Source organism: Oryctolagus cuniculus, chromosome 2 (assembly GCF_964237555.1).
Source record: "Oryctolagus cuniculus chromosome 2, mOryCun1.1, whole genome shotgun sequence".
NCBI classification, from domain to species: Eukaryota; Metazoa; Chordata; class Mammalia; order Lagomorpha; family Leporidae; genus Oryctolagus; species Oryctolagus cuniculus.
This window is the reverse complement of record NC_091433.1, coordinates 131825876-131853628: the sequence shown is the minus strand read 5'-3', so window position 1 is coordinate 131853628 and position 27753 is coordinate 131825876. Positions and strand designations below refer to the sequence as shown.

Below are 27753 nucleotides of genomic sequence, written 5' to 3'. Positions count from 1 at the left end.
CATTTCTGATCTTGAACTTCCCAGCTTTTAGAACTGATAGTAAGGTCTGATCTGATTTCATCATCATTTAAAAAAAAATCATCTATTATTTTTCACTTTATGTTTCTGTGTGGGAGCAAACTGTTGAAATCCTTACTTAATGTATACTAAGCTGATCTTCTGTATATTAAGATAATCGAAAATGAATCTTGATGTGAATGGAAGGGGAGAGGGAGTGGGAAAGGGGAGGGTTGTGGGTGGGAGGGACGGTATGGGGGGGAAGCCATTGTAATCCGTAAGTCGTACTTTGGAAATTTATATTCATTAAATAAAAGATAAAAAAAAAGAACTGATAGTAATAAATGTGTTGCTAATTCACCCAGTCTACAGTACAGCAGCCAGTAAAAGTTAGCCAATGTAAACTGTGGAGAACGGACCCCAGCAGATGTTAAGCTCTACCTCTTTATGTTCAAGGTGCTTGGGTGTCTAATGTCACAAAGGTGCACTTGGCCTTGACAGAGTATTTATAAACCTGCCTTGGCCTTTGCTTATGACTCCACATTCCTCTAGTTTAAGTCTGCACTCCTGATACGCATTCATTTCCCTGGGAAGGGTAACAATCACCTTCTCCCCAAAGTGATGAGAAACAGGGGGATGGAGATACTAGGTGCAAGGTCCTGAGAGGATGAGGACAGCAGCCTCAGGAGGGGCTGGGAGCAAGACTGAAGGCCCTGACACCTATTTCTTCAAAGCATGAACATAAGGAAAAAGTTGAGTTAAAAACATCTGTGACAGGGGCTGGTACTGTGGTGTAGCAGGTGAAGCCACCATCTACAGTGTCAGCATCCCATATGGGTGCCGGTTTCAGTCCTGGCTACTCCACTTCCAACTCATCTCTCTGCTATGGCCTGGGAAAGCAGTGGAGGATTGCCTAAGTCTTTGAGCCCTGCACCGTGGGAGACCCAGGGGAAGCTCCTGGCTCCCAGCTTTGGATGGGCACAGCTCCAGCTGTTGAGGCCAACTGGGGAGTAAACCAGCGGATGGAAGACCTCCCTCTCTCTCTGCCTCTCCTTCTCTAACTGTAACTTTCAAATAAATAAATCTTAAAAAATAATCTGTGATAGGCAAGTTAAGGGTAGTTATTAGACGTTAATTATTGCAAAATTAAAAACAACAAAAAAAAAACGGACTCCAAAGCTTTCAATTCTGCATTTATTGTCTCTAGAAGGTAACCCTGGGCTTTCCACTTCTCACACTTGGAGTCTGAAACAGAGAAGAAAGTCCATTACAAATGGCTAAAGGAGGAGGACCAACAGGTGCTTCAAAAAGTTCATGAATAAAATTTTATGTTTAATGGAAAAAATTTTGAAATCCATGCTGTTTTTTCATAATGCATATTTTCCACAAACTTTTTGAAGGCCCTCATATGCGTGGATTTCAAAATTATACCAAATAAAATTATCTTTTCATTCTAATTTCCATAAACATTTTGAAGTCCTCACATGTTAAAAAAAAACCTTAATTTCACTCATAATCAAAGATGTTTAAAGATAACATGTTTTAGCCATTAAAATTCTATTGTTTTAATAGATCTCATTGTTGACAAGAATGTGATGTAGTACAATAGGTTAAGCCATTGTTTGTGATGCTGGCATCCCATAGAAGTGCTGGTTAAAGTCCCTGCTGAAGCGCCTAAGAAATCAACAAAAGATGATCCAAGGACTTAGGCCCAATGCCGCTCATAGGGGAGACCCTGAATGAGGTACAGGCTCTAAGCTTCAAGTTGGCCCAGCTCTGGCCATTTAAGGAATGACCCAGTAATGGGAGGTTCTGTGTGTATGTGTCCCTCTCTCTGTCCAATAAAAAAAAAAAAATCTTAAAAAAAAAAAAAAAAAAGTGATGCCAGCAGTACTCTTACATTGCTGGTGGTGTTATGAATTGGCACTATGCATCAAGTCATAGAATATACCTACCTGTGACTCAGGAGTTCTACTTCTGGGAATCTAGCCTGAAAAAAAATAATACAAAATACAGAAAGTGCTAAACAAATGAAGGTTTTTTTGTCATCTTTATGAGAACAGAATATACCCAACAATTAGGAAACTGTCTTACTGAATGGATCATTTAAACATGTCAATGACAGAAAAATCCAAAATAGTGCATTAATAACATGTACCCTCTGATGATTTTAGTTGCAGAGGGAAAAATTTGGACACATTTTGGTATATCTCTTAGCAGTTCTGCTAGGATGGTTACATAATTCTGTGACTTTAATTTTCTGAAAGCTCAACTTGAAGAAAAACCCATGACTAAGAAATAATCACTTGAATCAGGTTTAGATATTGGAACCCATTTAAGGTATTGGAACCCATTAAGTGTATCACGGTGGGTGATAAAGCACTGCAATCAGTTGCCTTCATTTACTCTAAAAAATTTGCCTATTTTCTATCCATTCCCCTTTACATTTCCAGGTTGGGTTTTGCTAGAGCGACAGAATTAAAAGGGATTTCACAGTTACCCACATCCCAACTCTGACACTTTGCAGACATCCTCGATGTTGGGCAAGTTTTTGCAGCTCCTAAGTTTTCTCACATGTAAAATGGGTATAAATTAAATAGGTTAATATGTATAAAGTGCCTGGTACCATGTAATTGAGTGCAAAATAAGTATGAATAACTATTTTTATCTACTCTTGATCAAGTCTTTCTACTACACACAAGATTAAGGTTTTTGGTTCATATTTAGCTTTAAGTTTTTTAACTAACTTTTTTTATATTTAAAGAATGTTTCAAACTTCAGGGACAAATTCACATATTGCTGTGTTTACCTGAAGGGTTAAAGGATAACTGAATCTTATCAGCTTATAATAAAGTACATTTTACATCACTGTCTGTTTTTAAGAATTGGCTGGAAATTTCCAGGAATATTTAAGCATCAAAGTAAGAACACTTGCTGAAGCTTATCCATATTGCCTTTAATGTCACAGTTCATTAAAAAAAAAAAATTGCTATTGGCTTCATTAACCCCAAAGAGGTTAAGGCGCATGAAGGGGGTGATGTGAGGAATGGAAACCCCATCTTTGCTTCACTTATTTAGGGAGGCAGGTGCATTCCCTCACTTGGTTGCCCAGCTGGATAATTTGCTATCCAGTGTTATCCAGTCCACTTTTCCTGTACTCACTGAACTAAGGCTTGGTAGAGAAGATGCAGTAGATAGAAGTCCTTGCTCACTCAGCTTTAGAGTTCAGTCCCCAAACTTACAGTAGCCTGAAAAGTAAGGCTTTCATTTGGAAGAAGCGGACTTTGTTGAAAGGGGGAATAAAAATGTACTATTCTGGTGGACCAGAGCTTAGATGAGCACCCATCAGGTAGTTCTAGAGGAAGGAGGCAAGGCAGGACATGAGGAAGTCTTCCTGCTACCCAACCTGAAGACCTGAAATGGCAGGAAGGACTCCACGCTCTACCTACCACCCAGGGCCTCAACCCAGGGACAGGGGAAAGTTACTGAAGATAACAGAATCCAACAAAGGAAAGCAAGAACTTGCATCCACTTCTTATAAGACAACCTCTGAGACTCCAGTGACTACACTCAGCTGAGGGACATCACCAGGCACCTGAGTGTCACTGCCCGACTAGGGGTGAGGAAGCCACAGAGGCCTGGGTTCAGAACAGAAAAGACACAGCAGATCTACTTAGAGATGCAAAAGCACAACGGGGCCACGGGCGTTCACAGGAGACGTCAGCTCGCCACCACCCAAGACTGAGGCGGCTAGAAACGAGCTGGTGTCTTTCTAGCCTGCACAGTACATTCCTCATACCTGGGCTGGGGGCAGGAGTCACTCAGGAGGCAAAGAACCCCAGCAGGAGCCTGCACGTGAACCGATACAGTATTCACTCAAGAAGGCCCACCTCAGTGTGGCCAGACGATCAGTCTTACCACCATCCAGGCCCTGAGAGCCTTACCAAGGTCTCAGGAATGGGTGGAATTCGGGGCAGAAAGGAAAGTTACATTCATTCTCTCTCTCTAAATCTGCCTTTCAAATAAATAAATCTTTAAAAAAAAAAAAAAAAACTAGAGTCATGCATGATGTAAGACCCAAACCACAGCCACAGGTGACAAATCCAAAGAAGAAACATAGTGGGGCAGTGACTGCATTGCCATCCAGCAATGCCCAACTCCAATACAACAAACCTACCCTTTGGAACTCTAAATTTACTTATTTACAAATATTTATTTTCATTTTGTTTGAAAGGCAGAGAGGCAGTTCTTCTAGCCACTTGTTCACTTCTCAAATTCCTGTAACGTTTGGACCTGGGCCAGGAGCCCAGAACCAATCTAGGTCTCTCACGTAGGTGGAAGGGACCAAAGCACTTGAGCCATCACCTGTAGTCTGGCAGTCTGTGCATTAGCAGGTAACTGGATCAAAAGAGCCGAGACTAGAACATGCTCAATATGGAATATATGCATCCCAAACACAAGAAAGTCTCGCTCCAAAGCTCCAATTTTCAATAAGCGTTCTTGTTAATCTTTGTCCCCACCAGACCAGACGCTGTGGCTTCACATGGCTCGCAGTCCTCTGTCTGCACTCACAGTTGCCAATTCAATCCCCAAGTGAAGCTGCCCTGGCCCCCGAGGTTAATCTCCATCCCTGCCATCAGCGGATTCTTATGTACTTCATTCGGGATTTTGCCTCCCAGGAATGTTGTTGATCTTGCACAAGCTGTTCTGACTTCATCTTCAAATCCCCAAAAATGCCCATCTCTGCCAGCACCAGGATCCTACTCCTGACCCTCTCCGAAGCAGGGAGAAGGGTAGCACACCTGTAAACTGAAGCTGGAGAGGCCATGTCTCCCAGCTCCCAGGTACTTCTGAACATGAGCATTTCAGTCCCATGAGCCCTGTCCCCCATCACTGGGCCTGCAGGCAGGGTATCTGGCCAGCACCCTGAAACCCTATGTAGTCACCTTTTGGGTAAGCTTGTCTGAACCCTCTTGAGAATCCCTTGTCAAATAAAGGCCAGCCAGGGCATCACTTCCTTGGCCCCTTTCTCTTGGACCATCCTCACCCAACTATAAATGCAAACTTTTAATAAAATCAGTAAAAGTGATAATGGACAACTGCTCAACTCAAATGCAAACAAAGATCCAGAGTTAACTCTAACAGGAAAAACTAGCCAAAAAGATGGCTGCACAGCAAGCACTCCAAACAAAAATGATTTCCACGTTTCCTTCCTAAACAATTCAGTCCTAAAGCCATTAGTTGAGTGACAGCAAGATAGGAGGAGACACGGTGACTGAAATGAGGTATCAAGATCCAAGACAAGTCGACATCCACCCAAGAGGAGACATCCATGTCGGGAGTGAGGGTGGCCCGAGTGGAACTGGAGCCATGAGGGTTTTCAGGGAATACAGAGTGTGTCAAAAAAAGCCCATGGCAGGTGAGAATAGCCATGCAGGGAGGAGGTGGCAGCAGAGGTGAGAGAGGGGTTAGACACAGGAGTATCCTGGGATCAATGGTCAATTCCAGGACTCAGGGTGGAAAACGCAAGATAAACTTGAAGCAACTTGTGCTGGAGGGCCAGTGATCAAAGAATGATCAGACATGCCAAACAGAAAGGTAGCATGCTTGAAGGGGCTTTCACTGGCCACAATGAGGATGACTTGAGTAATAAGATCAATAATGAAATATGATATTGTGAAGATATATAAATACTACTAAATTAAACAGAAAATCATACATTTATACCCATGCAAAAAACTAAATACAGAAATAAAAATTGTGGTACATGCCATAGACTACTGCTCAGCAAACAAAGCAAGTACAAAGCAAGTACAAAGGATTAATATAAACTTGCATTACTGGGGGAAAAAATCCAATCTCTGAAGTTATATATGCTAACATTCCATTGTTGTAACATTCCCAAAGTAAACTGCAGAGACAGAGAAAGGACAAGCGGTTGTCAGGGATCAGGAAGAGTGAAGGAGCGGGGCAGATGGAGGGTGTGAGTCTGACAGAAGCACAGAGACCTTTGCGGTGACGGAGCCCTTTGTCTGCAGTGCTGGTTCCACCCATGTGACCAAATGACACAGAACAATATACACGTGGTAGCCACACGTGTGGGTACTGCAGGTCACATAAGACGCAGCTATTGGGGGTATCCGAGTGAAGGGTACCAGGGACTTCTCTGTACTATCTTTGCGACTTCTGTGAATCTGTAATTACTTCAAAGTGAGAAGTTTAACAAAAATAGAATGTTTGATGAGTAACAAGATATTTAGATAGCTTCAAAGTACCTCCTCACAAAACACATACTAATTACAAAAGAAAAAGACTAAAGTGGGAAAGCTTGCAAGTGATCAAAGCTGAGTATCATTAGAAATAGACCAAAATGTGCCCCATCTTCAAGAGGCTGCAGTGAGTAGAAAATGGCTCACTTCTGTGACTCCTGTCAAAGACGCACATTTGAATCTAATCAGGAGGAAGCGTGCAAATGCAGAGAGAGAACCATTCTGGGAAACAACTGGCCTGTCATCTTCAAAAGTGCCCAGGTTTCAAAGCCACAGAAAGGCCCAGGAGCTGTTCCAGACTGAAGGAAACCAAGTGCAGTTCGTGATTCTCAGTTGGGGCCTTTTGCTGGGCAGGACATTACTGAGACACCATTGAAACCTGAATGGGACCCAAGGATGGCATGGCAGCAATGCGACATCAGCTTCCCGATTTTGTAGCTGCACTGTGATCACACAGGAGAGCGCCCCCATTGGTAAGAAAACACACTGAAGTCTGATGGGGCATCAGACTGGAAACTTACTCTCAGATGGGTCAGAAGTTCTTGGTGCTACACTTGTAACCTTTCTACAAGCTGATCACTGTTGCAGAGTAACCTTACTATTTTTAAATGAGTGATCTGGATTTGAATGTGAAAGGCTAAGGAACCTTGGTCAACACTGGTGAAATCCCAGGATGTGTCTGCAAAACAGGTACATGTGTCTGCAAAGCAGCCACACTTGACAGGAGTTACATGTACGCAAAAATCTCAAATGGCTGATTCATTCTGTGTTCATTCTAAAATCAGCATACTCTCCTTCCAAAGGACAACAAACTTAGTTAAAAAAAAAAAAAACTAGTGTTTTGTTCCATTTCTTTTTGAAAATAATTATAGTCACAACATGGCTATTCTTTTCTAGGAAATATCAGCCCCCTCTTCTAATGGATGTGCTGTTAAGTGGTCTGTCGCCCTGAAGAGCATCCTTGGAAAACAAAGACTTCCAGGACACACCTGCCACTGGTGAGGGTAAGCACCAGCCTGCTCTGCTACTGCACACACACCTGTCCAGTCCCAAGCCCACCAGGACTGGCAGGAAGGTACACCTACATTAAAGCACCATGAAAAAAGACATGATGGGGGCCAGTGTTACAGCAAAGTGGGTAAAGCCGCCACCTATGATGCAGCCATCCCATATAAGCATCAGTTCAAGTCCCAGCTGCTCCACTTTCTGATCTAGATCCCTGCTAATGCTCTGGGAAAGCAGTGGAGCATGGCCCAAGTACTTGGCCCCTGCCATCTATGTGGGAGACCAGAATGGAGCTCCTGGCTCCTGGCTTCAGCTTGGCCCAACCCTGGCTGTTGTGGCCATTTGGGGAATGAACCAATGGATGGAAGATATCTCTCTAACTCTGCCTTGAAAGAAGGGGAGGAAGGAAGGCAATGAGAAATAAAAGAAAATGACATGATAGGGGCCAGCAATGTGGTACCACAGGTCAAGCCACAGCATGGGAGGCCAGCAACCCATATCAGAGATCCAGCTGGAGTCCTAGCTGCTCTATTTCTGATTCAGGTCTCTAATGTGCCTGGGAAAGCAGACGATGATGGCCCAGGTACTTGGACCTCTGTCACCATGTGGTAGAACAGGACAGAGTTCCTGGCTCCTGGCTTTAGCCTGGCCCAGCCAGAACTGTTGCGGCCGTTTGGGGAGTAAACCAACAGATGGACTGTGTGTGTGTGTGTCCTTCCCTGTCTCTGTTGTCCTGCCTTCCAAACTCACAGTCACCCCATGTCAGCTCATGTTGGAGCAACAGGAATTCTGCTTTCTAAAGGGTTGGCCAGTAGGGAAAGGTTCGTATCTCAGGTGGCCAGAATATGAAAACCTAGACTGCACACACACACACACAGATGGAATCCTTAGAGAACAGTCACCAAGTCAGAAACAGAAGCCAAGACTGGTCAGCCAGCAGAAAGCCTGTAAGACCTCAAATCTGAACATAGTATCAGTGATAGTCTAGAGAGAACACCCAAACCACTTATCACAACAGAGCTGGGATGTCTGTGGCTTCCTACCGCTCACCAGTCAATACTGACTTGCTCATGGTGAGCCAAGCAAACTCAATAAAAATGTGTCCAAGTGAACACTGACACGCCAGTTACTGCGTTACGCACTTTGCTGATGCGATGCTATTTGAATCTCCTAGCTATCTTATGTACAAGCTAAAATTCTCATGTCCATTCTACTGATGGGGAAACTGAGGCACTCACTCACGGTCACACAGCTGGCAAGTGGTACACTTTTTGCTATTCTCTGCTACACTCAATTGCTATTCTAAATCAACCATCATTTGTGAATCCACAACCCCCTACCCCACGTCTCTTTATCATGCCAAGAAACTAGCTTATCACAGTATACTTGGTTGTGTTTCCCACAAGACTTATTTGAAGAACAATCATGTTACGGGGTGGGACAGATCAAGGGGCTCCTCAGATCCAGAGCAAGGGCAAAGCATCCACCTCTAGACTTGGAGCAGGCTGCTACTTCAGCTGCCTCTTTAAGTTTGACAAAGTAATAAGAACTGTCACGATAAACTCTTGGCCATTGCACAGAAAATGTCTCCACACCAAAACAAAATAACAAACAAAACACTAGCACCATGAATCTATGGTATGGCAAGCTACTTCTTTTTCTGCAGACTGCACTGTCTAGCAACCTTTTAATGTGTTAAATGGAGAAATTACAAAAATAAGCTTAGGTCTGCATTGGGTTTCTCTGGAGGAATGCCCCCAGCCCTGAGCAGCTAGCTGCCTGTCAATCAATGTAAGTATGTTAACAATCTTCCAAACTACCGAGCTCCGTCTCTCCATTCTGGTGCTTTTACCCATCAGTTTTGCTTTAATCACGTATAGCACGGAAAATGCCACACCCCTCAGAGCACACAGTGAGCTATTTCCGAAGGAATACTTTACCAGACTTCTGGCCGGGCAGGTAGCTCCAGCTGTGGACGTCATGCTGTGGCGACAGGCGTACACTGGCTCACCACTGTGTTCTGCCCAGGGCCCTTCCTCCTCACTCTTCAAGCTGACGATGGCACAGCTGGAATGCTGAGTAACATTTCTCGATAGCTCTCTAGCCAAGGATATGGGTGGTTCTGAAGTATTTTTGCTATAGTTCTGCTCATCTGAGTCTTGCTTCTGGAAACCATATTCAGTTGTCAAGTGGTATAATATGACAAGTTTTGAAGACTGAAATCAATATATTTCAAAGTTTTAACTGATGAGTTTTCATGTAGGTGATAAGGGCAATGCTGAAGTTATCATGGAGGGAAAAATGTTGCTCAGGGCACTAATGGTATGTTTGCTCTTCTCTGACCTTAAAAACGGTTGTATGATGGGGAACTGTGCTAGAAATACAATGGCATGAAACAGCCTATATTTTATAATGAATGCAGTATACAACAAAGTACTTCTGTTATACAATTAACATGCAAGGAAAAACTAAGGGAGCCACCCGCACATGTGCAAACACTATGACCATCCAACTTGGCCAATAGGATAACCCATTGCAAAATGTATCTTCCCATCAGGCATCTAAGCAGGACTAAGTGGGCAAGAACAAGAGGAAAAAACCCAAAGTACGACTGTACAGCTGGCTATTTCTGCCCTAAGTTTTCAAATGTCTCTCTTCTGTCTAGTATCTCTCCTCCTGTTCTGTCCCTAAACTCAATCACAGTGCTACTTGGAAAAGACCATCACGTCATCTAACAGCTCTCTCGATTCTGCTTCCATTCTCTTGATTCTGCTTTCTACTCTCAGATCTCCACGTAGAGTGGTCTTGAAATTTGCCCCTCTGTCTGGACTGCAGGGATTGACCAGAAGTGCAGCCTCGACCTTCCATCAGGTGACCTCTTTACCCCCTCCAATGATGTACCCAACTGCCTTCCTTGTCCATGGCTTCTCTGTTCCCCCCTCAGTTTTTCAAGATTCTCTCCACCTCAACTTTGTTCCTTCACCTTCTCCTCCCTAATGGTTCCTCCTGCCATTGGCATCACTTATGGCTCATTGCTAAGGCCTTTCCTCTTTTCCTATCTCTCCCAATTTATTTTTCAGGCCTTTACTCTTGGCCTCTCCATGGAACAGGTCCATAAAAGCAGCCCATGCCTGCCACTGCCTGACGGACACCTGTGAGCCACTCACCCTGCTAATGGTGCTGACACTAGAGGGCTCCACAGTTTACCAAGCAAGTCCATTTTATGTCACCCACTGAGTGATGGCAAAACCGCTTTCCGAGTCTTCTCTGATGTGTGCTCTGCTGAAGGGAAACCGCCTCCAAGAAGCAAGTATACAGAGGCCTCTTCTCATATCCCAGCAGTTAGGACCTAGGGTCCCTACAGGAATTCCCTACGAGGCAGGTGGACAGATGTCCAGGGATTTCAAAGCTCACGCAGATCTGGGTTCAAATCCCAGTCCTTGGCTGTGTGGCCTTGTTTCCTTCCTTGTAAAAGAGATCATAAGTAGCTCAGAGGACTGCTCTATCTGCTAACTGGAAAGTGTATGTAAACTGCTTAGTGCAGCGCCTGCGACACAAGGAGGGCTCAACAGAGAGGCTATTATCATTCTAAATTCTCAAAACCTTTACCTCCAAGTCGTTGGCTCCTTCCAAAACATCACTGAGAATCTGTATGTATTCAGTCGCACCTTTCAGAATATCAACTTTGCTAGGCTTCCTGCTCTGGGGGAGAAATGGCACAAGTGCCTTCAGTTTGGCAAAACCACGGTTGAGGTTTTTTATCTAGAAAACAAAAAGGCATAGTGATTCACAGAGAGGCTATTTGTACAGACATCCCCCAAACCACTGTGGGGTTTGTGAGGGGTCATCTCCACAGCCCTCCTGTTGGGGGCGGAGGAGGCGGGGAGGGACTGTGGTGGGAAAGCAGGCACAGTCAAAAGTCACCACTCCCCTGGCAGTGCCCAGACAATGAGGGAGATGGAGTGGCATAAACTCAGCCCTGCAGGTGGACGGGCAGGCAGGTGTGGCTGTGTGCACACTGACCCCACTCCTCAGCCTCAGGAAAGCATTCTCACTGCATGACAACACGGCGACAGCAGTACTGGCTCAAAGCCAAGTCAACTGTGCCAGGATTTAAAACCCAGCTCCCCCACTTACTACTGACTTTACTAAAGTGTGTGGCTTAGTTTACATCCCTAAGCCTCAGCTTGTCCAGCCTCAAAGTGGAAAACACCAACTCGGTCAGTACCTGTTGGGGGTTTAAGCGACACAATACACACATGGACCACCACCCAGAAAGTCCTAAGTGGCAGTACTGCTGCTGCAGCCAACATCCCAAAGCCTTGTCTACTGGAGCGCTGTTCCACTGCCCCTTCAAGCTCCTTCCCACCGCGTGAGCGAGAGACAGATGCCCCGTCTGAGACTCTGCAGGTGGATGTGGCTTCAGAGACTCCTCACTTTTAATTTCCTCCGCTCTTCAGGGTCTCACACTTTGGTTTTTGTGGGGAGCAACTGGGAGCAACTCGGACTAGACTAAGTTACTGGAATTAAGACTTATTCTATGCATCTGCTCTCCCACAATATGGAGCTGAGAAAGGAGGAAACAGCTTCTACACAGCTGCCTCCAGTTCAACCAATAAACAGCAGGACCTGCTCCTGATTGGAGGAGAGCAGCGTACTTGGCGTGTGGGTAGCAGAGTTGGGATTGATGGAAGAGGACTATAAAGGAGGAGAGAGACAACATGCACCAGGAACATCTGAGGGAACATCTATCTGAAGGAACACCTGTGCAGCCCCCGAGAGAGCCGGCCGGCGGTGTGCCGCTCCCCGCGGAAGTGGGGAAAGTGGCAGGGGGAACCGCCCTTCCACAGAGGTGGAAGGGTCGGTAGCCAACCCGGGAAGAACCAGCAGCAAACCCGGGGAGGGCCAAGCAGACGAAAGAACAACGCAGGGTCCTGTGTCGTTCCTCCACGAAGACGGGGAGCGACAGTTTTAAAGGCCATGAACTCTCATGTTCATGCCCCAGAGGACACAGTCCCTGGAAGAACTGGCACCCACTGCACCATAAAGCCAACAAACCCAATTATGTCAAGACAGCTCCTCCCACTCGGGAGCAAATAGAAAAGGGACATAGCCAATTCATGGGAGGATACATTGACCAGTGAACATGTGCAAAGGTTTCGTGTTCCTCAACAAAGAACTACAAACCAACACAAACTAGGGATTCTCAGATGGCTGAACAGAGGTGCCCAGTGCTCATCGTCCTCACAGAGAAGAGCCAGGACAACAAATGGACCAGTGCATGTCCAGGTGATTGGCTGAGGGAGAGCCGAGGAATTGAACAAGGGAGAAATGGGAACCCTGTTAGGCAGCAGAGAGTAGCAAACGCCAGCCCCACCCCGCCGCTGGGACCCAGCATCTTGGGGAGAGGGTAGATGGGAGAGTCCCCACTGGGACAGACAGGTAGGAGGTGTCAGCTGGATGAAAGGAGCTGACCACAGGGGCTGCTATTTGATAGCGCCAGCTGACTGCAGCGTCACAACTCCAGCGGCCCAACCCACCATGGGACAGCTGGAGCCAGCCACACAGAAGCCCCCACAGGACAGCCTGATCCACACCATCAGGTTGCCCCACCCCACCTTTTCCATGCCATGGAAGCTGCAAGTTCCACAATGTTGCAAACTTAGAACTAGCGCCAGCTTGGAAATATCCAACATGGCTGCAGAATGTGTCCCCATGACGACATTATAATGACATTATGGTAAAATTACCATGGTCGGTACTCCCACACCCATCATGCACCTGCCTTAAAGACACTTTGGATGGTTCCAAAAAGGGGCACAGAAATGGGTGGTACCAAGTCCTGCCCCAAACCCTGCCCCCTTTTGAATATTAATTGAAGTCCCAACCCAGACACCATTCCCTATGCCTCTGGGTAGTATATAAGAATGGCCAGAAAAGGGAGAGGGAGCGGGAGAGGGAAGGGTTGTGGGTGGGAGGGAAGTTATGGGGGGGGGGGGAAGCATTGTAATCCATAAGCTGTACTTCAGAAATTTATATTCATTAACTAAAAGTTAAAAATTATTATGAGGGCAAAAATAAGAAAAGTGACCAGAACCTTGTTCAGTTGATATTTTTACGTAGTGACTTTTTGTTCATTCCTTCCCTTGAGCTTGCCTGCACTTAGTTCTTGAATATGCACTTCTGCTTTGCTTTACATAAATCTTACTTCCCTGTACACATTTGTGCCTCCACCTTGAATTCTTTCACATGAGTAAGAACTCAGGATAAGCCCAGCCAGGGGACCCTATCACCCAAGGTCATGCAGCATCCTGCACTGCAGGTGTGTCACCCTCAAGACCTGAGGAACCAGGGTGCATACCCTCTGGGATATGGAGCCTGTCTCCTCCCACTGTTGTCTCCTAATAGTCCCATCTCCTGCTGCCACCACCAACACTTGCCACTGCAGAGCCTGAGGATGCACCTTCTGAAGTCCAAGCCCTACAGTGCCACTGCTATCACCATCACTGTGAGTCCCGAAGAGGCCACTTCCCCTTTCAGGCAAACACTGCTAGTGGTACTTGTTGTCCCTGCCCCCCAAGTCTGGGAAGGTCCACACCCTGGTACTAATCCTGTAGCTGTGACACTCATTCAAATGGGGCCTAGGGACACATCACACAATGACACGACGACACCACTGTCATTGCTGGTGCTCACTCCTACAGAGCCTGGGGGCACGTCTCCCATGTTCCTTGACCCTGGTTACCTATGATGGCAGAGCTTGCCTTTGAAGGGCTGAGGCTACATTCACCATGCTGCATACCCCCAGTCCCACCACTCCCATTGCCAGAGCTTTCCCCACTGCTGGCTGTGTCCACCTCTACAGGGCCGAAGGACACATCCCCTGTGGTCCATACCCCTTGGCACTGCCCTTGCCACTACTAAAGGCCTGGCCATGATCTATGCTGGGCCCCCAGGTCCTGAGGTCATCCACCTCTGGAAGCCCACATCAGCAGCAAAGTTGTGCTGTCACCTACATAAACACCTACAGTCTAAAGACCACTGAGACACTGCCGCTGTTGATTACAGCTGAAGAATCATTCAGCAGCCACACCCATGCTCCCTCAGAATCAAAGCCCAAGCACTCTATCCAATGGACACATTACCACTCACCTACAGGGAGAAGTCTTTCTCTATGACTGCCACTCCATACAATTAGGAGAGATACTCTTCCGAGATCAGATGAGATCAGGGTGGTATGGCCATAGACAGGAGAGACCCTCTTACACTAGACACACAGACACCAACAAGGGGGTACAGAAGCCTAAAAGGCAAGGAACCATGACACCTTCAAAGAAACATAACAATTCTCTAGCAGCAAACTCCAAAGAGGAGGAAATTGATGGGTTGCCTGAAAAGGAATTTAGAAGAATGATTTTCAGGAAACTCAGTGAAACACAAAAGAATACAGGCAAACAATTTACTGAAATTAGGAAAATAACTCAAGAGATCGAGATCATGAAAAAGAGCCAAAGAAAAATCTTGGAATTGAACTCAGAAAATCAAATAAAAAAGTCAGCTGGGAGCCTCAACAACAGTCTAGATCGAGGAGAAGAAACAATTTCTGAACCTGGGAACAAGTCTTTTAAACTAACCCTGTCAGGGGCTGCTGCTGTGGTGCAGGCGCTTAGGCCACCCCTTGGGACCTGGATCCCATGTTGTAGTGCTTGGTTCAAGTCCTGACTGCTCTGCTTCCAATCCAGCTCCCTACTAACGCACCCTGGGAGGCTTCTGATGTTGTCTCAAAGTCTTCAATGGTTGGGCCCCCGCCAGCCATGTGGGAGACCCAGATAGCATTCCAGGCTCCTGGTTCTGGCCTGGCCCAGCCCTGGCCATTGAGGGTATTTGGGAGTGAACCATGGATAGAAAATCTCTTGATTGCCTCTTCCCTTTCTCCCTCCCTCTCTCCATGTTGTTCTGCCTTTCGGGTAGATGAAAACAAATAATTACTTTAAATTATAAAATTTTCAAAGATCTTTCACTCTCTGTCTCTCCTGGTCACTCTGCCTTTCAGTAAACAAATCTTTGTCTCTTGGAGTGCTTATCTGAGTCCCAGCTATTCCACTTCCAATCCAGTTCCCTGGTAATGTGCCTGAGAAGGCAGCAAAAGATGGCCCAAGGAATTCTAACCACATGGAAGACCAGACGGAGTTTCAGGCTCCTGGCTTCAGCCTGGCTCAGCCTCAGAGGTTGGAGTCATTTGTGAATTGAACCAGCTTATGGAAGCGCTCTCTCATGTACACTCTCTATATCCCTCCCTTTTTTAAAAAATTTATTTCAAAGGCAAACAAAAAATTGGGCCAGTGCTGTGGCGCATCAGGTTAAAGCCCTGGCCTGAAGTGCCCACATCACATATGGGCGCCAGTTCTAGTCCTGGCTGCTCCTCTTCTGATATAGCTCTCTGCTGTGGTCTGGGAAAGCAGTAGAATATGGCCCAAGTCCTTGGGCCCTTGCACCTGTGTGGGAGACCCAGAAGAAGCTCCTGGCTCCTGGCTTCTGATCAGCGCAGCTCCGGTCATTGTGGTCATCTGGGGAGTGAACCAGTAGATGGAAGACCTCTCTCTGTCTCTGCCTCTCACTAATTCTGTCTTTCAAATAAAATAAATTAAAAAAAAAATCAGCATTAGAACACATGCAAAAATAAAACTCACTGACAAATACACAAATAAAAAAAGAACCAAATCTCAGTATACAAAACAACCAACCCTCCCAACACATACACCAATAAGAGAAATGGAAAGGACAAAGAATATGCAAAACAATCAGAAAACAAAACAAAATGGCATCAATCAATTCTTATCAATAATACCTTGAATGTAAATGAATTAAATCTCCCAGTCAAGATACAGAGCAGCTGAATGGATTAAAAACTAGGAGATGATCCTACTGTCTGAACTCACTACACCAGTAAAGACAGACTAAAAGTAAAGGGTGGGGCTGGTGCTATGGCAGAACAGGTAAAGCCACTGCCTACAGTGCCAGCATCCCATATGGGTGCCAGTGCTAGTCCTGGCTGCTCCACTTCTGATCCAGCTCTCTGCTACACTAGAAAAGACATAGATTAAAAGTAAAAGGTTAGCAAAAGATACTCCATGCAAATGGAAACCTCATCAGCATATGGAGGATTCTCTAGGAATGACCAGATGCTAGGCCTCAAAATAAATCCCAAATAAAAAAAAAATAAAAATCACATCATGTATCTTCTGTTACCACAATGAAATAAAACTAGAAATCAACAAGAGAAACTTTAGAAATTGTATAAATACATGGACACAATGCGTTCTTGGATTACCAGTGGGTCAATGAAGAAATCAAAAAAAAAAGAAATGTAAAAATTTTTTTCTTTCTGTCTCTCCCTCTCACTGTAACTCTTTCAAATAAAGTTTTTAAAAAATAATAATTTTATATACCAATAACAAATCAACTGAAAAAAAATAAAGCAATCCCATCAGAAATATCCAGAAAAAATAGGAATAAATTTATCAAGGAGGTAAAAGATCTCTACAGTGAAAATTATAAAACACTAATTATAGAGGCCACAAAAACAAAAGATACTCCATGCTCACAGATTGGAATAGTGTTAAATGTACATACTACCAAAAGTGATCTACAGATTTAATCAAAAAGCCATGAAAATATCAATGATATTCTTCACAGAACCAAACAATCACAGAATTCATCTGGAACCACAAAAGATACAGAATAGTCAAAGTTTTCTGAGAGAAAGGAATGAAACTGGAGGATCACAATACCTGACTTCAAAATATATTACAAAGCTGGGGCTAGAGCTGTGGCATAGTAGGTAAAGCCTCCACCTGCAGCGCCAGCATCCCATATATATGGGCAGTTTGAGCCCCGGCTGCTCCACTTCGGATCTAACTCTCTGCTGATGACCTGGGGAAGCAGTGGAAGATGGCTCAAATGCTTGGGCCCCTACACCCACACAGGAGAAACGGATGAAACTCCTGGCTCCTGACTTTGGCCTGGCCCAACTTCAGCTGTTGCAGCCATTTGAGGAGTGAACAAGCAGATGGAAGACCTCTCTTCTCTCTCTCTCTCTCTGTAACTGACTTTCAAATAAATAAATCTTAAAAAATTACAGCACCTCCACAAAAACAGACATATAAACCAATGGAACAGAATACAAGAATCCAGAAATTAAACTTAACCCATGTATTCACAACCAACTGACTTCTGACCAAATTGTCAAAAGCATACATTAGAGAAAAAACAGTCTCTTCAACAAATGGTATGGGGTGGAATGGTGCTCACTTGTGGTGCAGCAGGTTAGGCCCCTGCGCGGGATGCGCACATCCTATTTCAAGAGTGGCTATAAAGACCCTCGCCTACTCGGCTTCAAAGCCAGGTCCCTGCTAATGCATCTGGGAAGCAGCAGGTGACGGCTCAAGTACTTGAATCCCTGCCACCCACAGGGAAGACCACGATGAAGCTCCTGGCTCCTGGCTTCAGTCTGGCTCAGCTCTGGCTGTTGTGGCTATTTGGGGAGTGAATCAGTAGATGGAAGATCTCTCTCCATCTCCCTCTCCCTCTGCAAGTCTTTCTCTCCCTCTTTATCATTCTGCTTTTCAAATCAATCAACTTTGAAAAAAATAGTATTGCAGAAATTGGGTGTACCTATGAAGAGTGACATCATATACAAAATCAACTCAAAATGGATTCGGATGGAGAAGTCGCACTGACCTCAGTCACACACAAGTACCAGGAAGAAAAAAAAAAAAAAAGGAACACATTCCCAGCAGACTGAGAGAAATTCTCAGTGGTAAACAGATCAGAGATCCCATGGAGCAGTGAGGAGAGAGGACAGACACAGCAGCCAGGCGTGTCCACCAGCGACTCTACATATATACTGCTGGCGCCCAGCTGGGAGGCACCATCTTCCCAGGTAAGGTGAGAGGAGGCTGCCACAGCCTAAGACTAAGAGGGAATGCCACAGTTCTCACCGGCTTTGAGTTTGGCCTGGAAAACGGACTGGGGTCTGAGAAACTATACTTTGAAGGGAAACCATATTGCTTCTGTCCCTTCTCTCACCAGAGCACCAGTCTCAATTTCCTGAGATGGAGCTGTCAGTCTCTGCCCTGACTCAGGGAATGGTGGGCAGCTCATGCCAGGGATGGGGTAGCTCGCATGATGGAGAGTGGGCCCCTGCATCCTGTGACCGTGAGAGTTCTCAACATAGGCCACGGAGCCGAGAGGGACATGGGTTGTAGCTGGGACCCTGTGCATCCATGCAGTGTGACTGCAGAAACGCAATTTCCTGTGTGCTGGATTACAAGTGGAGCAGCTGAGACTTGAACCAGTAGTCATCTGGCATCAGAGGTAGTAGCTAAACCCACTGTACCACAATGCCGCATCCTTATACACGTTAATAGCATCCTTATACACCAACAATGCTCTGGCTGACGAAGAATTTGTTGGATCAGTTTCATTCACAATAGCTACAAAATATTTTTTAAAACCTTGGGATAAATTTAACCAAGGTTGTGAAAAATCTCTAGTGAAAATTACAAAACATTAATAAAAGAAATAGAAGACACAAAAAACATGGAAAAATCTGCCATGTTCATGGATTGCAGGAATTAATACCGTTAAAATGTCCATACTACAAAAAGCATTTATAGATTTAATGTGATCCCAAAGAAAATACCAAGGGCATTTTTCTCAGATCTAGAAAAAACCCTAAACTTCCTATGGAAACACAAAAGATTCCAAATAGCCAAAGCAATCAAAGAATGAAAACAAAGCTGGAAATATCATAATACTACAAAGCTATTATAATCAAAACAACTTGGTACTGGCACAAAAAGAGAGATGTAGACCAATGGATCAGAGTAGAAATCCCAGAAATTAATCCACGCATCTAAAACCAGCTAATGTTTGGCAAATGACCCAAAGTCACTCCCTGGAGAAAAGAAAGTCTCTTCAACAAATGGTGTTGGGAAAATTGAATTTTCACATGCAGGAGTTTGAAACAAGACCCCTATCTTATATACTATACAAAAACCAATTCACAATGCATCAAGGATCTAAAATCAAATTACTAGAGGGAAACATAGGAGAAACTCTGCAAGACATTGGCCTAAACAAGGACTTCTGGGATAAGACCCCAGAAGCAAAGGCAATAAAAGAATAGACAAATGAGATTGCATCGAGCTAAGAAGCTTCTGTACAGCAAAACCAACCATCAAAGTGAAGAGGCAATCAATAGAATGGGAGAAAATATTTGCAAACTAGGCATCTGATAAAAGATCAATATCCAGAATATATAACAAGCTCAAGAAACTTAATAAATAATTCAGTTTAAGAAATGGGCAAGGGGACCAGCATTGTGGCAGAGCAGATTAAGCCACCATCTGTGATGCCAACATCCCATATGAGCACTGATTTGAGTCCTGGATGCTCCACTTCCAATCCAGGTCTTTGCTCATGCACCTGGGAAGGCAGAAGTTGGCCCAGGTACTCGGGCCCCTGTCACCCATGTGAGACACCCTAATGAAGTTCTAGGCTCCTGGTTTCAGCCTGGCCCAGTCCTGATAGTTGCAGAAATTTCAGGAATAAATCAGCAGATGGAAGGTCAATCGCTCTCTCCCCCTGTAACTCTGCCTTTCAAATTAACAAATTTTTAAAAAAGTTACCACAAAAAAGAAAACAAATGGACAAAGGATACAAATAGTCATTTTTCAAAGGAGGAAATACAAATGACCAACAGACACATGAAAAACTGCTCAGGATCACTAGTCAGCAGGGAAATGAAAATGCAAACCATAATGAGGTATCACTTCTCCCCAGTTAGAATGGCTCTCATCCAAAAATTAAAAAAATAACAAGTGCTGGTGAGAATGTAGAGAAAAAGGAACTCTAATACATTGTTGGTGGGAATGTAAACTAGTACAGCCATTGTGGAAGACAGGATGGAGATTTCTCAGAAATCTGAAAGTAGATCTACCATATGACCCAGCTCTCCCACTCCTGGGAATATATGCAAAGGAAATGAAAGCAACATAGGAAAGAGTTACCTACACTCCCATGTGTATAGTGGCTCAATTCACAAGTTCTAAGATATAGAATCAACCTAGATGTCCAACAAAAATGGCATTATATACGTAATGGAATATTACTCAAAGAAATTCTGACATTTGAAACAAAATGATTGCAACTGGAGGTCATTTTGCTAAATGAAATAAGCCAGACTCAAAAAGAAAAACCACATGTTTTCTCTTCTTTGTAGTAGTTAATAGAGAAGATAAAAATTGTGAGAATGTCCAGTCATTTGGTATATAGTTAATAAATGCTGCTCAACATGGATGAATCTGGAAAATACACACTTAGTGAAATAAGCCAGTCCCAAAGGGACAAATACCATATGTTCTCCCTGATCTGTGATAACAGAGAACCTAAAAGGAAATCTGTAGAAGTGAAACTGACAATTTGAGAAGCAATGACTTGAACAGCCCATGTCTTGACTATCGAGGAACAATTTTTTTTTCTCTTCTTCATACTATTTGTTGAACTCTTTACTTAACAGAGAATTAATCATAGGTGTAAAAATTCAATTGCAAATAGATCTCAGTAAAAAACACAAGTGGAGGGGGCTGCACGGTGGCATCGCAGTAAAGCCATCACCTACAGTGCTGGCATCTCATATGGGTGCTGTTTCAAGTCCCGGCTGCTCCACTTCTGATTTAGCATTCTGCTATGGCCTGGGAAAGCAGTAGAAGATGACCCAAATCCTTGGACCCTTGTACCCATGTGGGAGACCTAGAAGAAGCTCCTGTTTCCTGGCTTCAAATTGACACAGCTCCAGCCATTGCAGCTAATTGGGGAGTGAACCAGTGGATGGAGGACCTTTTTGTCGCTCTGCCTCTCCTTCTCTGTGTAACTCTTCCAAATAAATAAATCTTTTTAAAAAATGAGTGGGAGAAAGGGAGGAAAAAGTTTGTAACTATAAAGCTGTATAGTTCTGCATATATTCCTATGGACTTACTTCCAAGGGTACAGTTTAAAAGCTTGCTATGGGACCCCAAATCCCATTAAGCTGGGTGGTAAAAATGCTATCTTAAGTGTTAAAGTGATCATATAGATAGGATTAAATGTTAAAGGGATCATATAAATAAAATCAAGTGTCTAGTATAATAGATATAATTAAAAAGGAGAGAATGTTCTAACATGGGAAGCAGTCCACACAGCAGACTCATAGAATTACAATCACTTCAAATAGCACTCTGACCTCAGAAACAGCCCTTAAGGCATCCTAGTCTGGCTGAAAAGCCCATGAGAGCATTTCAGGCATGGAAAGCTATGACACTGTGGCAAAAAAAAAAAAAAAAGTCTTACATGAAGGATCTCTGTGGCTGGTACCTCAGTGGAAAGAAGTGGCCAAAGAAAAATGTACTTTTCTCTGAAGGGAGGAGAGAATTTCTATTTTGCTTATGGTCTTGTCTAAATATTAACAGACTGTGGATTCAAAAGGCTTCCATGACCTTGACAGCTCACGTCAAGAGCCTTGAGTGATCACCAATTCATACACAAGTGTTTATTATTAAATTAACAATAGGAATCACTGTGCACTTACTTCCCATGCAGGACTTCTGTCCTCAATGAGTTGTATGAGAATTAACTGTAAAACTTATTCTCAGTTTGTGTGTGTGTGTGCGCATGTACACAAATTGCTGAAATCTTTACTTAGTATAGAGTTGGTCTTCTGTGTATAAATTTAACTGAAAATGAATCTTAATGGAGAATGGGACTAAGAATGAGAGAGGGAGGAGGAGGTGGGGTGGGAATGGGGGTAGGAAGAATCACTTTATTCCTAAAGTTGTATTTATGAAATTTGTACTCCTTAAACAAAAGGTTTCTTTGGGAAAAATAAATGGAAAGACATACCATAAAAAATAAATGTTGCTGTGTTAACTGTACCATGCAAGTGACAACGTACTGTTTCACATGCTTAAAAAAAGGAAATGTGATGGGGGAATGGTGAAAATCCTTGAGGTTCTAGTAATGCTTTGTTCTTAATTTGGGTGTTGGTTATGAGTATGGTCATGAAGAGTTAAAATAGTATATGTGCGGGTGTAAAAAGTTAAGCTTAAGCTTACAGGTTTAAACCTTCCTGGTACAGCTGTAAAAATAAGACAGAGTGAAGTAGCACCTTGACAGTAGGGACTCCATTTTGGAGCACTTGAGATTCCATTCTGAGACTCTGGTCTGAAACTATGATCTCAAATAGTCGGACAATAGCAGTGCACTACATCACCCTTGGCAGAGCACAAAAACCCCCTAGCATGATTGCTCAAGCTTAAAAGTAAAAAGGTTGCACCTGGGTTACCTGGACTAATAAAGATGTGATTTGTCTGTGTCTTACATTAATGTCAAGTCCTAATTGCTAATTGTAATATTGTAACTGGTATTGTCAAGATTATGATGAATAATTTCACTTAGGTTTTAGGTTATGTTGACCCCAGTAACCATATACTTTTGATTTTATGTACTCTTTTGATTTTAGCAACTGTGTATAGCAACCATGTATTCTCCCCTTCCCGGTTTTGCGGTTTTTTCCTTTATAAACCCTAACCTTTGGTTATTCGGGGCTGCTTTGCTCATGTATGATCAGACAGCCCCAGCATGCTGGATAATCAATAAATCTTTAACCCTTTGCTGGTTGCATGAGAGAAAAGTCTCTTGGAGTCATTCCTCAGGCGGTGGGCTTTTTCAGACTCTAACAGTCAGATGACAAAATCACTGATCTGTATACTTAAATGCATTTCTTGATATGCATACTATATTTTAATGAAATTTTAAACAAAAGGATAAAAGATCTAAGACTTGAAACTATGAAACTGTCAGAAGAAAACAGGGAAAATATTTCAAGAATTTAGTATAGGGCCCAGCACTGTGGCATAGTAGGTTAAGCCTCCACCTGAGGCATCGGCATCCCATATGGGTGCCGATTAGTGTCCTCGCTGCTCCTCTTCCAATACAGCTCTCGGCTATGGCCTGAGAAATCAGTAGAAGATGGCCCATGTGCTTAGGCCCCTGCACCTAATATGGGAGACCTAGAGGAAGCTTCTTGCTCCTGGCTCAGCTCTGGCTGTTGCGGACCAGCAGATGGGAGACCTCTCTCTCCCTCAAAATAAATCTTAAAAAAATATTTTAGTATAGACAAGGATATTTTGAGTAATACCCCAGAAGCACAGGCAACAAAAGCAAAACAAGTGGGATATCAAGCCAAGCAGCTTCTTCATGGCAAAGAAAACACTCAACAGTTAAGAGACAACCTACAGAATGAGAGAAAAGATTCACAAGTTATTCCCTGGACAAGGGATTAATACCCAGAAAATATAAAAATTTCAAAAAAACAGCAAAATGAAAACTAAGTAATTCAGTTGAAAAATGAGCAGATAATCTGAATGCACATAGGATATACAAGCAGCCAAGTATAGAAAAAATGCTCAACATCACTAATCAAAGGAAATGCAAATCAAATTCACAAGATATCATCTCACCCTCATTAAAATGGTTATCATCAAAAAGACAAAAAATCGCTGGTAAGGGTGTGGAAAGGGGAAACTCAGATGCTGATGTTTAGAATAAAATTAGTACAGCCACCATGGAAAACACAAAGGAGCTTCCTCAAAGTTGAAAACAGAACTACCATATGATCCAGCAATCGCACAGCTGGAGACATATTCAAAGAAAATGAAATCGTTGTGTCAGAGATATCTGCAAGCCCATGCTCACTGCAGCAGTATTCACAGTAACCAAGACACAGAAGCTACCAAGATGTTCACTGATGGATGCCTGGATAAGGCAAACGTGGCATACACACACAGTGGAGTATTGTTCAGTCCTAAAAAGGGTGGAATCCCACCACCCGCAGCAACATGGAACTGGAGGACGCTGTGTTGTGTAACACGTCAGGCACAGAATAAAAAACCCCTGTATATTCTTGCTCATTTATAATCACTAAAAACGCCAATTACATTGAAGTAGAACAGACACCACTGGAGCTGGGGGTAGAAGGACAGATGGAGGGAGGGCAGATAATGGATACCAAATTCATTTGGGGAGGGGAAGTGGTTCTGATGCTCCATGCATAGGATATCTATAGTCTACTACTATTAATTATATATTCCAAAATAACTAGAAGAGGTTAAAGGTTCCAACCACACAGAAATACATTTGAGAATACGGAAACACATGTGTAACTGTATTAATTTATAATACTGTAACCAAAGTACAACTATGTCAATTTTAAAAATTACACACCAGTTTTCATGTAAAAAGTAACATTTCTGCTTTGTTATTCATACCCAGCAACAGGAATAGCATGAAAAACAAAATATTGCACCCTTTACTAAAAAAACTTAGTAACCCTTTATAGAAAGCAATTAGGCAAATTGTATCAAAAGTCCTGAGATTGTGCATGTCCTGTATCCCAGGAACTCCACTTGCAGCATTTTATTCCAAGGCAATGATCAAACAGGCACATAGCTTTGGGGACCAGAAAAAAGCTGTAAACATCATTACTGACAGTGGGAGATGGAAGGAGAGAAGGCTCGTTCATATGACAGGCCACGCAGTCACAGAGCTTGAAAGATTTAAGAAAGTGAGGAAATGTTTTTTATAATGTTCGATGACAAAAATTACAAGGATATATACTGGAAGCTCACAATTTTTGTAAGATTACATACATGACACACAGAAAGAGACTGGAAGGATACATAGATATTTGAGGTAGGGGCAGGTGTTTGGCATAGCAGAGTAAGTCACTGCTTAGAACACCTACGTCCTGTATCAGAGTTCCAGCCCAGGCCTCTGTTTCAAATCCATTCCTGCTCAGGAACATCCCGGGAGGCAGCAGATAATGGCATCCCTGCCACCCACCTGAATGGGGTTCTGGGCTCCTGGCTGCAACCTGGCCCCGCCTTGACTGTTGGGGGCATTTGGGAATTAACCAGTGGATGAAAGCTAGCTCACTCACGCTCCCGCGCTCGCTCGCTCTCAAAAAAAAAGTAAGTCAATTTTAAAAAGATGTTGCATGTAGTTATCCGAATTGTCTCCATTCTTTTAAGGCAAGTCAGGTGTGTCAGTTTTATCAGTACAAAGAACAGCAAAAGTCGTTAGTTTTTTAGTGGCTAAAACCTGGACCAACTCTGAAGAAGAAGGCAATAGCTTCCTGGTGGGATGGGCCACTTAAATCATGGGGTCAAAATCTCCTTTAAGGACCGCCGAAGCAGGAAAAAAAAAAAAAAAAAAAAAAAAAAAAAAAAAAAAAAAAAAAAAAAACAACGGTTACTCTCAAAGTGCCTGGTGCCTGTCAAAAGCAAACCTCTCCCCCTCGCAATCTTGCAAGCGTCCTTTCGGTATTCTGCTCATGCCCTTTCCCAAAGTTCCTGGGGGAACCACTGAGGCTAATGTCTAAAGGGCCTGGCTGGGGTGTCCAGAACAGCCTCCGAGCAGAACTGACTCCTCCAAACCCCAGCCTCCACCTGCCCGCTGCGAATTGCCTTTGCTTCAACCAAACCCCGAATGGGCGAAAGCAGAGAGCAGAGCGGATCCTTGGCGTCGGGGGCCAAGCATACAGATAGCAAAAACCGTCAGCAGGTGCCGCTGCAACCCGGGAGTTAAGCGTCCCGTGCCTGGCGGCCGACAGTCGCGAGTAGTTGGTTAGGAGTGTGGGTTGTATCCTGGGGCGTGGTGTTTCGTCACTTAAAAAAAAAAAAAAGGTAATCCCGCCAGACCCCCACCCTCTCCCCACCTCCAGGCCAAGATGCAGTGGGCAGGGGAAAGGAGCCGGGGGCGCCCTTAAGTGGTGCGAGTTAAGCTCAGCGCGCTCGTGCCAAGCTGTGCAGGGCACTTGCCCACCGAGACGTTTGTGAGGCTGTCGGGGGCCTCCATGGGTCCCCTCGAGCCCCCTCCAACGCCCGGGTCTCTCACGAGCCCAGGAGGTGAAGCGCTGAGGCGGCGGTCCCAAGGCCGCCAACGCAGGACGCGCCGGGCAGGGGCGGGGCGGGGCCTCGGGAGGGCGAGGTGGCCAGGGGCCCGCGGGTGGGCGCGCGCCGGGTGCGAAGGCCAGGCTGGCTGGGGCCGCTCACCCGCTCGCGCTCCTTGGCGTTGGCCACGCGCCGCCGCTCCAGCACCAGCTGCAGGTCCTCCGTGGACGAGTAGCCGCCCGAGGGCCGCCGCTTGAGCCGGCAGATGGCGGCCAGCCGCGGTAGCGGTCCGAACTGCTCACGCAGCACATCCTCCAGCACCTCAGCCTGAGGCGCGGGCAGCACGGCGTCCATGGTGGTGAGCGAAGGCCGGCACGCCCCGGCCTTTCACCGGCGCCCCGGGGAGGGCGGGGCGCTCGGGAAGGGGCGGGGCGCCCGAGGCGGGGCGGGGCCCTCGGGTAGGCGGGGCCGGCGCACCTGGCGCGCTCTCAGAGCCGCTGTCCGCGGACTGGTCCCGCCCCGCCCATGGTCATTTACCGCGCTGGGTCTCACTTTAAACTGCAACCGGAATCCCCCCGGGGAGGGTTTGTTTGGTTTAATCCCCACATCAGGATACCAATCCCCCAAATTCTGACTTAAGCAGTCTAAGTTGGAACCCAAGCGTCTACAAATACACGTGTATGATAGGTGTTCAAATGGTTCATGGAAAGCAGAATTGCAAGGTAACTTTTTGGTTAAAAAAAAAAGTTCAAGTCTAGGAGAGGCCTTCAAAAAGTTAACGGAAATGGGTATTGTGAAAAAATGATGAATTTCAAAGATTTTTTTGCATCAAAATGGACATTTTTCAATTGCATGCTCCGTGAACATTTTTAACTACCTACCTGTTGTATGTAAATATATATTTAAACAGAAAAATGTGCTGGCAACACACAGAACTTATTAGAATTTCATTTTAAAACAAATAGAAGCGACAGAAAAGTTGCAAGAAGAATAGCAAAGGGCTGCTTGGCGGTTCCCTCCTTGTGAATGTTTTCTATGAATATTCCTGTTGTCATTATTCTGTTGCCAAATTACTCAAGCTGTTTTTTTTTTCCCCTCAAGTGTTGAAGTTGCAGAGGTGATGTCTCACCAGCCCCAGCACCACGTGGGCAGTTCCCCTAAACAAGGCCACCCCTGCCAAGTGACCACACAGGAAGGTGGTACTCAGATCCTGCCCACTGTCCCAACAATGCCCTCTCCCTATCGGGCTGGGATCTAGTCCATTTATTCTCCGTCATGCTGGAGCAGTCCCTGTCTTCAGGACCTTGGCAGCTGGAAAGAGTACAGAGGCTTTTCCTTCTGCAGGCTGTCCCTCAGCCTGGGTCTGTCTGCTGTAAGCTCTTGTCCAGATGTGGCTTCATGGGTACTGCAGATGGTAAAATGTCCTGGGCAATTGAGTCACTTTCTGTCTTTGTCTCTGCTGCCACCATCAGTTTGGTCTATTTCTGGTTCTC

The 27753-nt window shown here is 44.7% G+C and overlaps 2 protein-coding genes across 2 annotated transcripts in view; both read right to left on the bottom strand.

Moving 5' to 3' along the window:
• The window catches only part of ADD2 (adducin 2), a 145203-nt gene extending 118649 nt beyond the window's left edge, over positions 1–26554 (bottom strand). The window contains exon 1 of the mRNA XM_051837640.2: positions 26423–26554. The gene's annotated coding sequence lies outside the window, so the exon portion shown is untranslated. The remainder of the gene's footprint in view (positions 1–26422) is intronic.
• Positions 1178–27753, bottom strand: FIGLA (folliculogenesis specific bHLH transcription factor). Its single transcript, XM_008254268.4, has 5 exons — positions 26423–27753; positions 10881–11033; positions 9212–9436; positions 1953–1987; positions 1178–1242 (listed from the first exon to the last, which is right to left on the bottom strand). Exons 1-5 carry the CDS (start codon positions 26612–26614, stop codon positions 1230–1232), a joined length of 618 nt encoding a protein of 205 aa, XP_008252490.2. The 5' UTR covers positions 26615–27753; the 3' UTR covers positions 1178–1229.

What these genes read in the sequence shown, in the direction of transcription:
- FIGLA (XM_008254268.4), bottom strand. Translation starts at nt 26,614, where the DNA reads ATGGACGCCGTGCTGCCCGCGCCTCAGGCTGAGGTGCTGGAGGATGTG. An exon ending in ACGCCAAGGAGCGCGAGCGG is followed by an intron (nt 11,034 to 26,422) that starts GTGAGCGGCCCC and finishes TTTGTTTTCTAG; the next exon opens with ATAAAAAACCTCAACCGTGG. An exon ending in CCTGCCCGGCCAGAAGTCTG is followed by an intron (nt 1,988 to 9,211) that starts GTAAAGTATTCC and finishes ATTTTTTTTCAG; the next exon opens with GCTAGATTCCCAGAAGTAGA.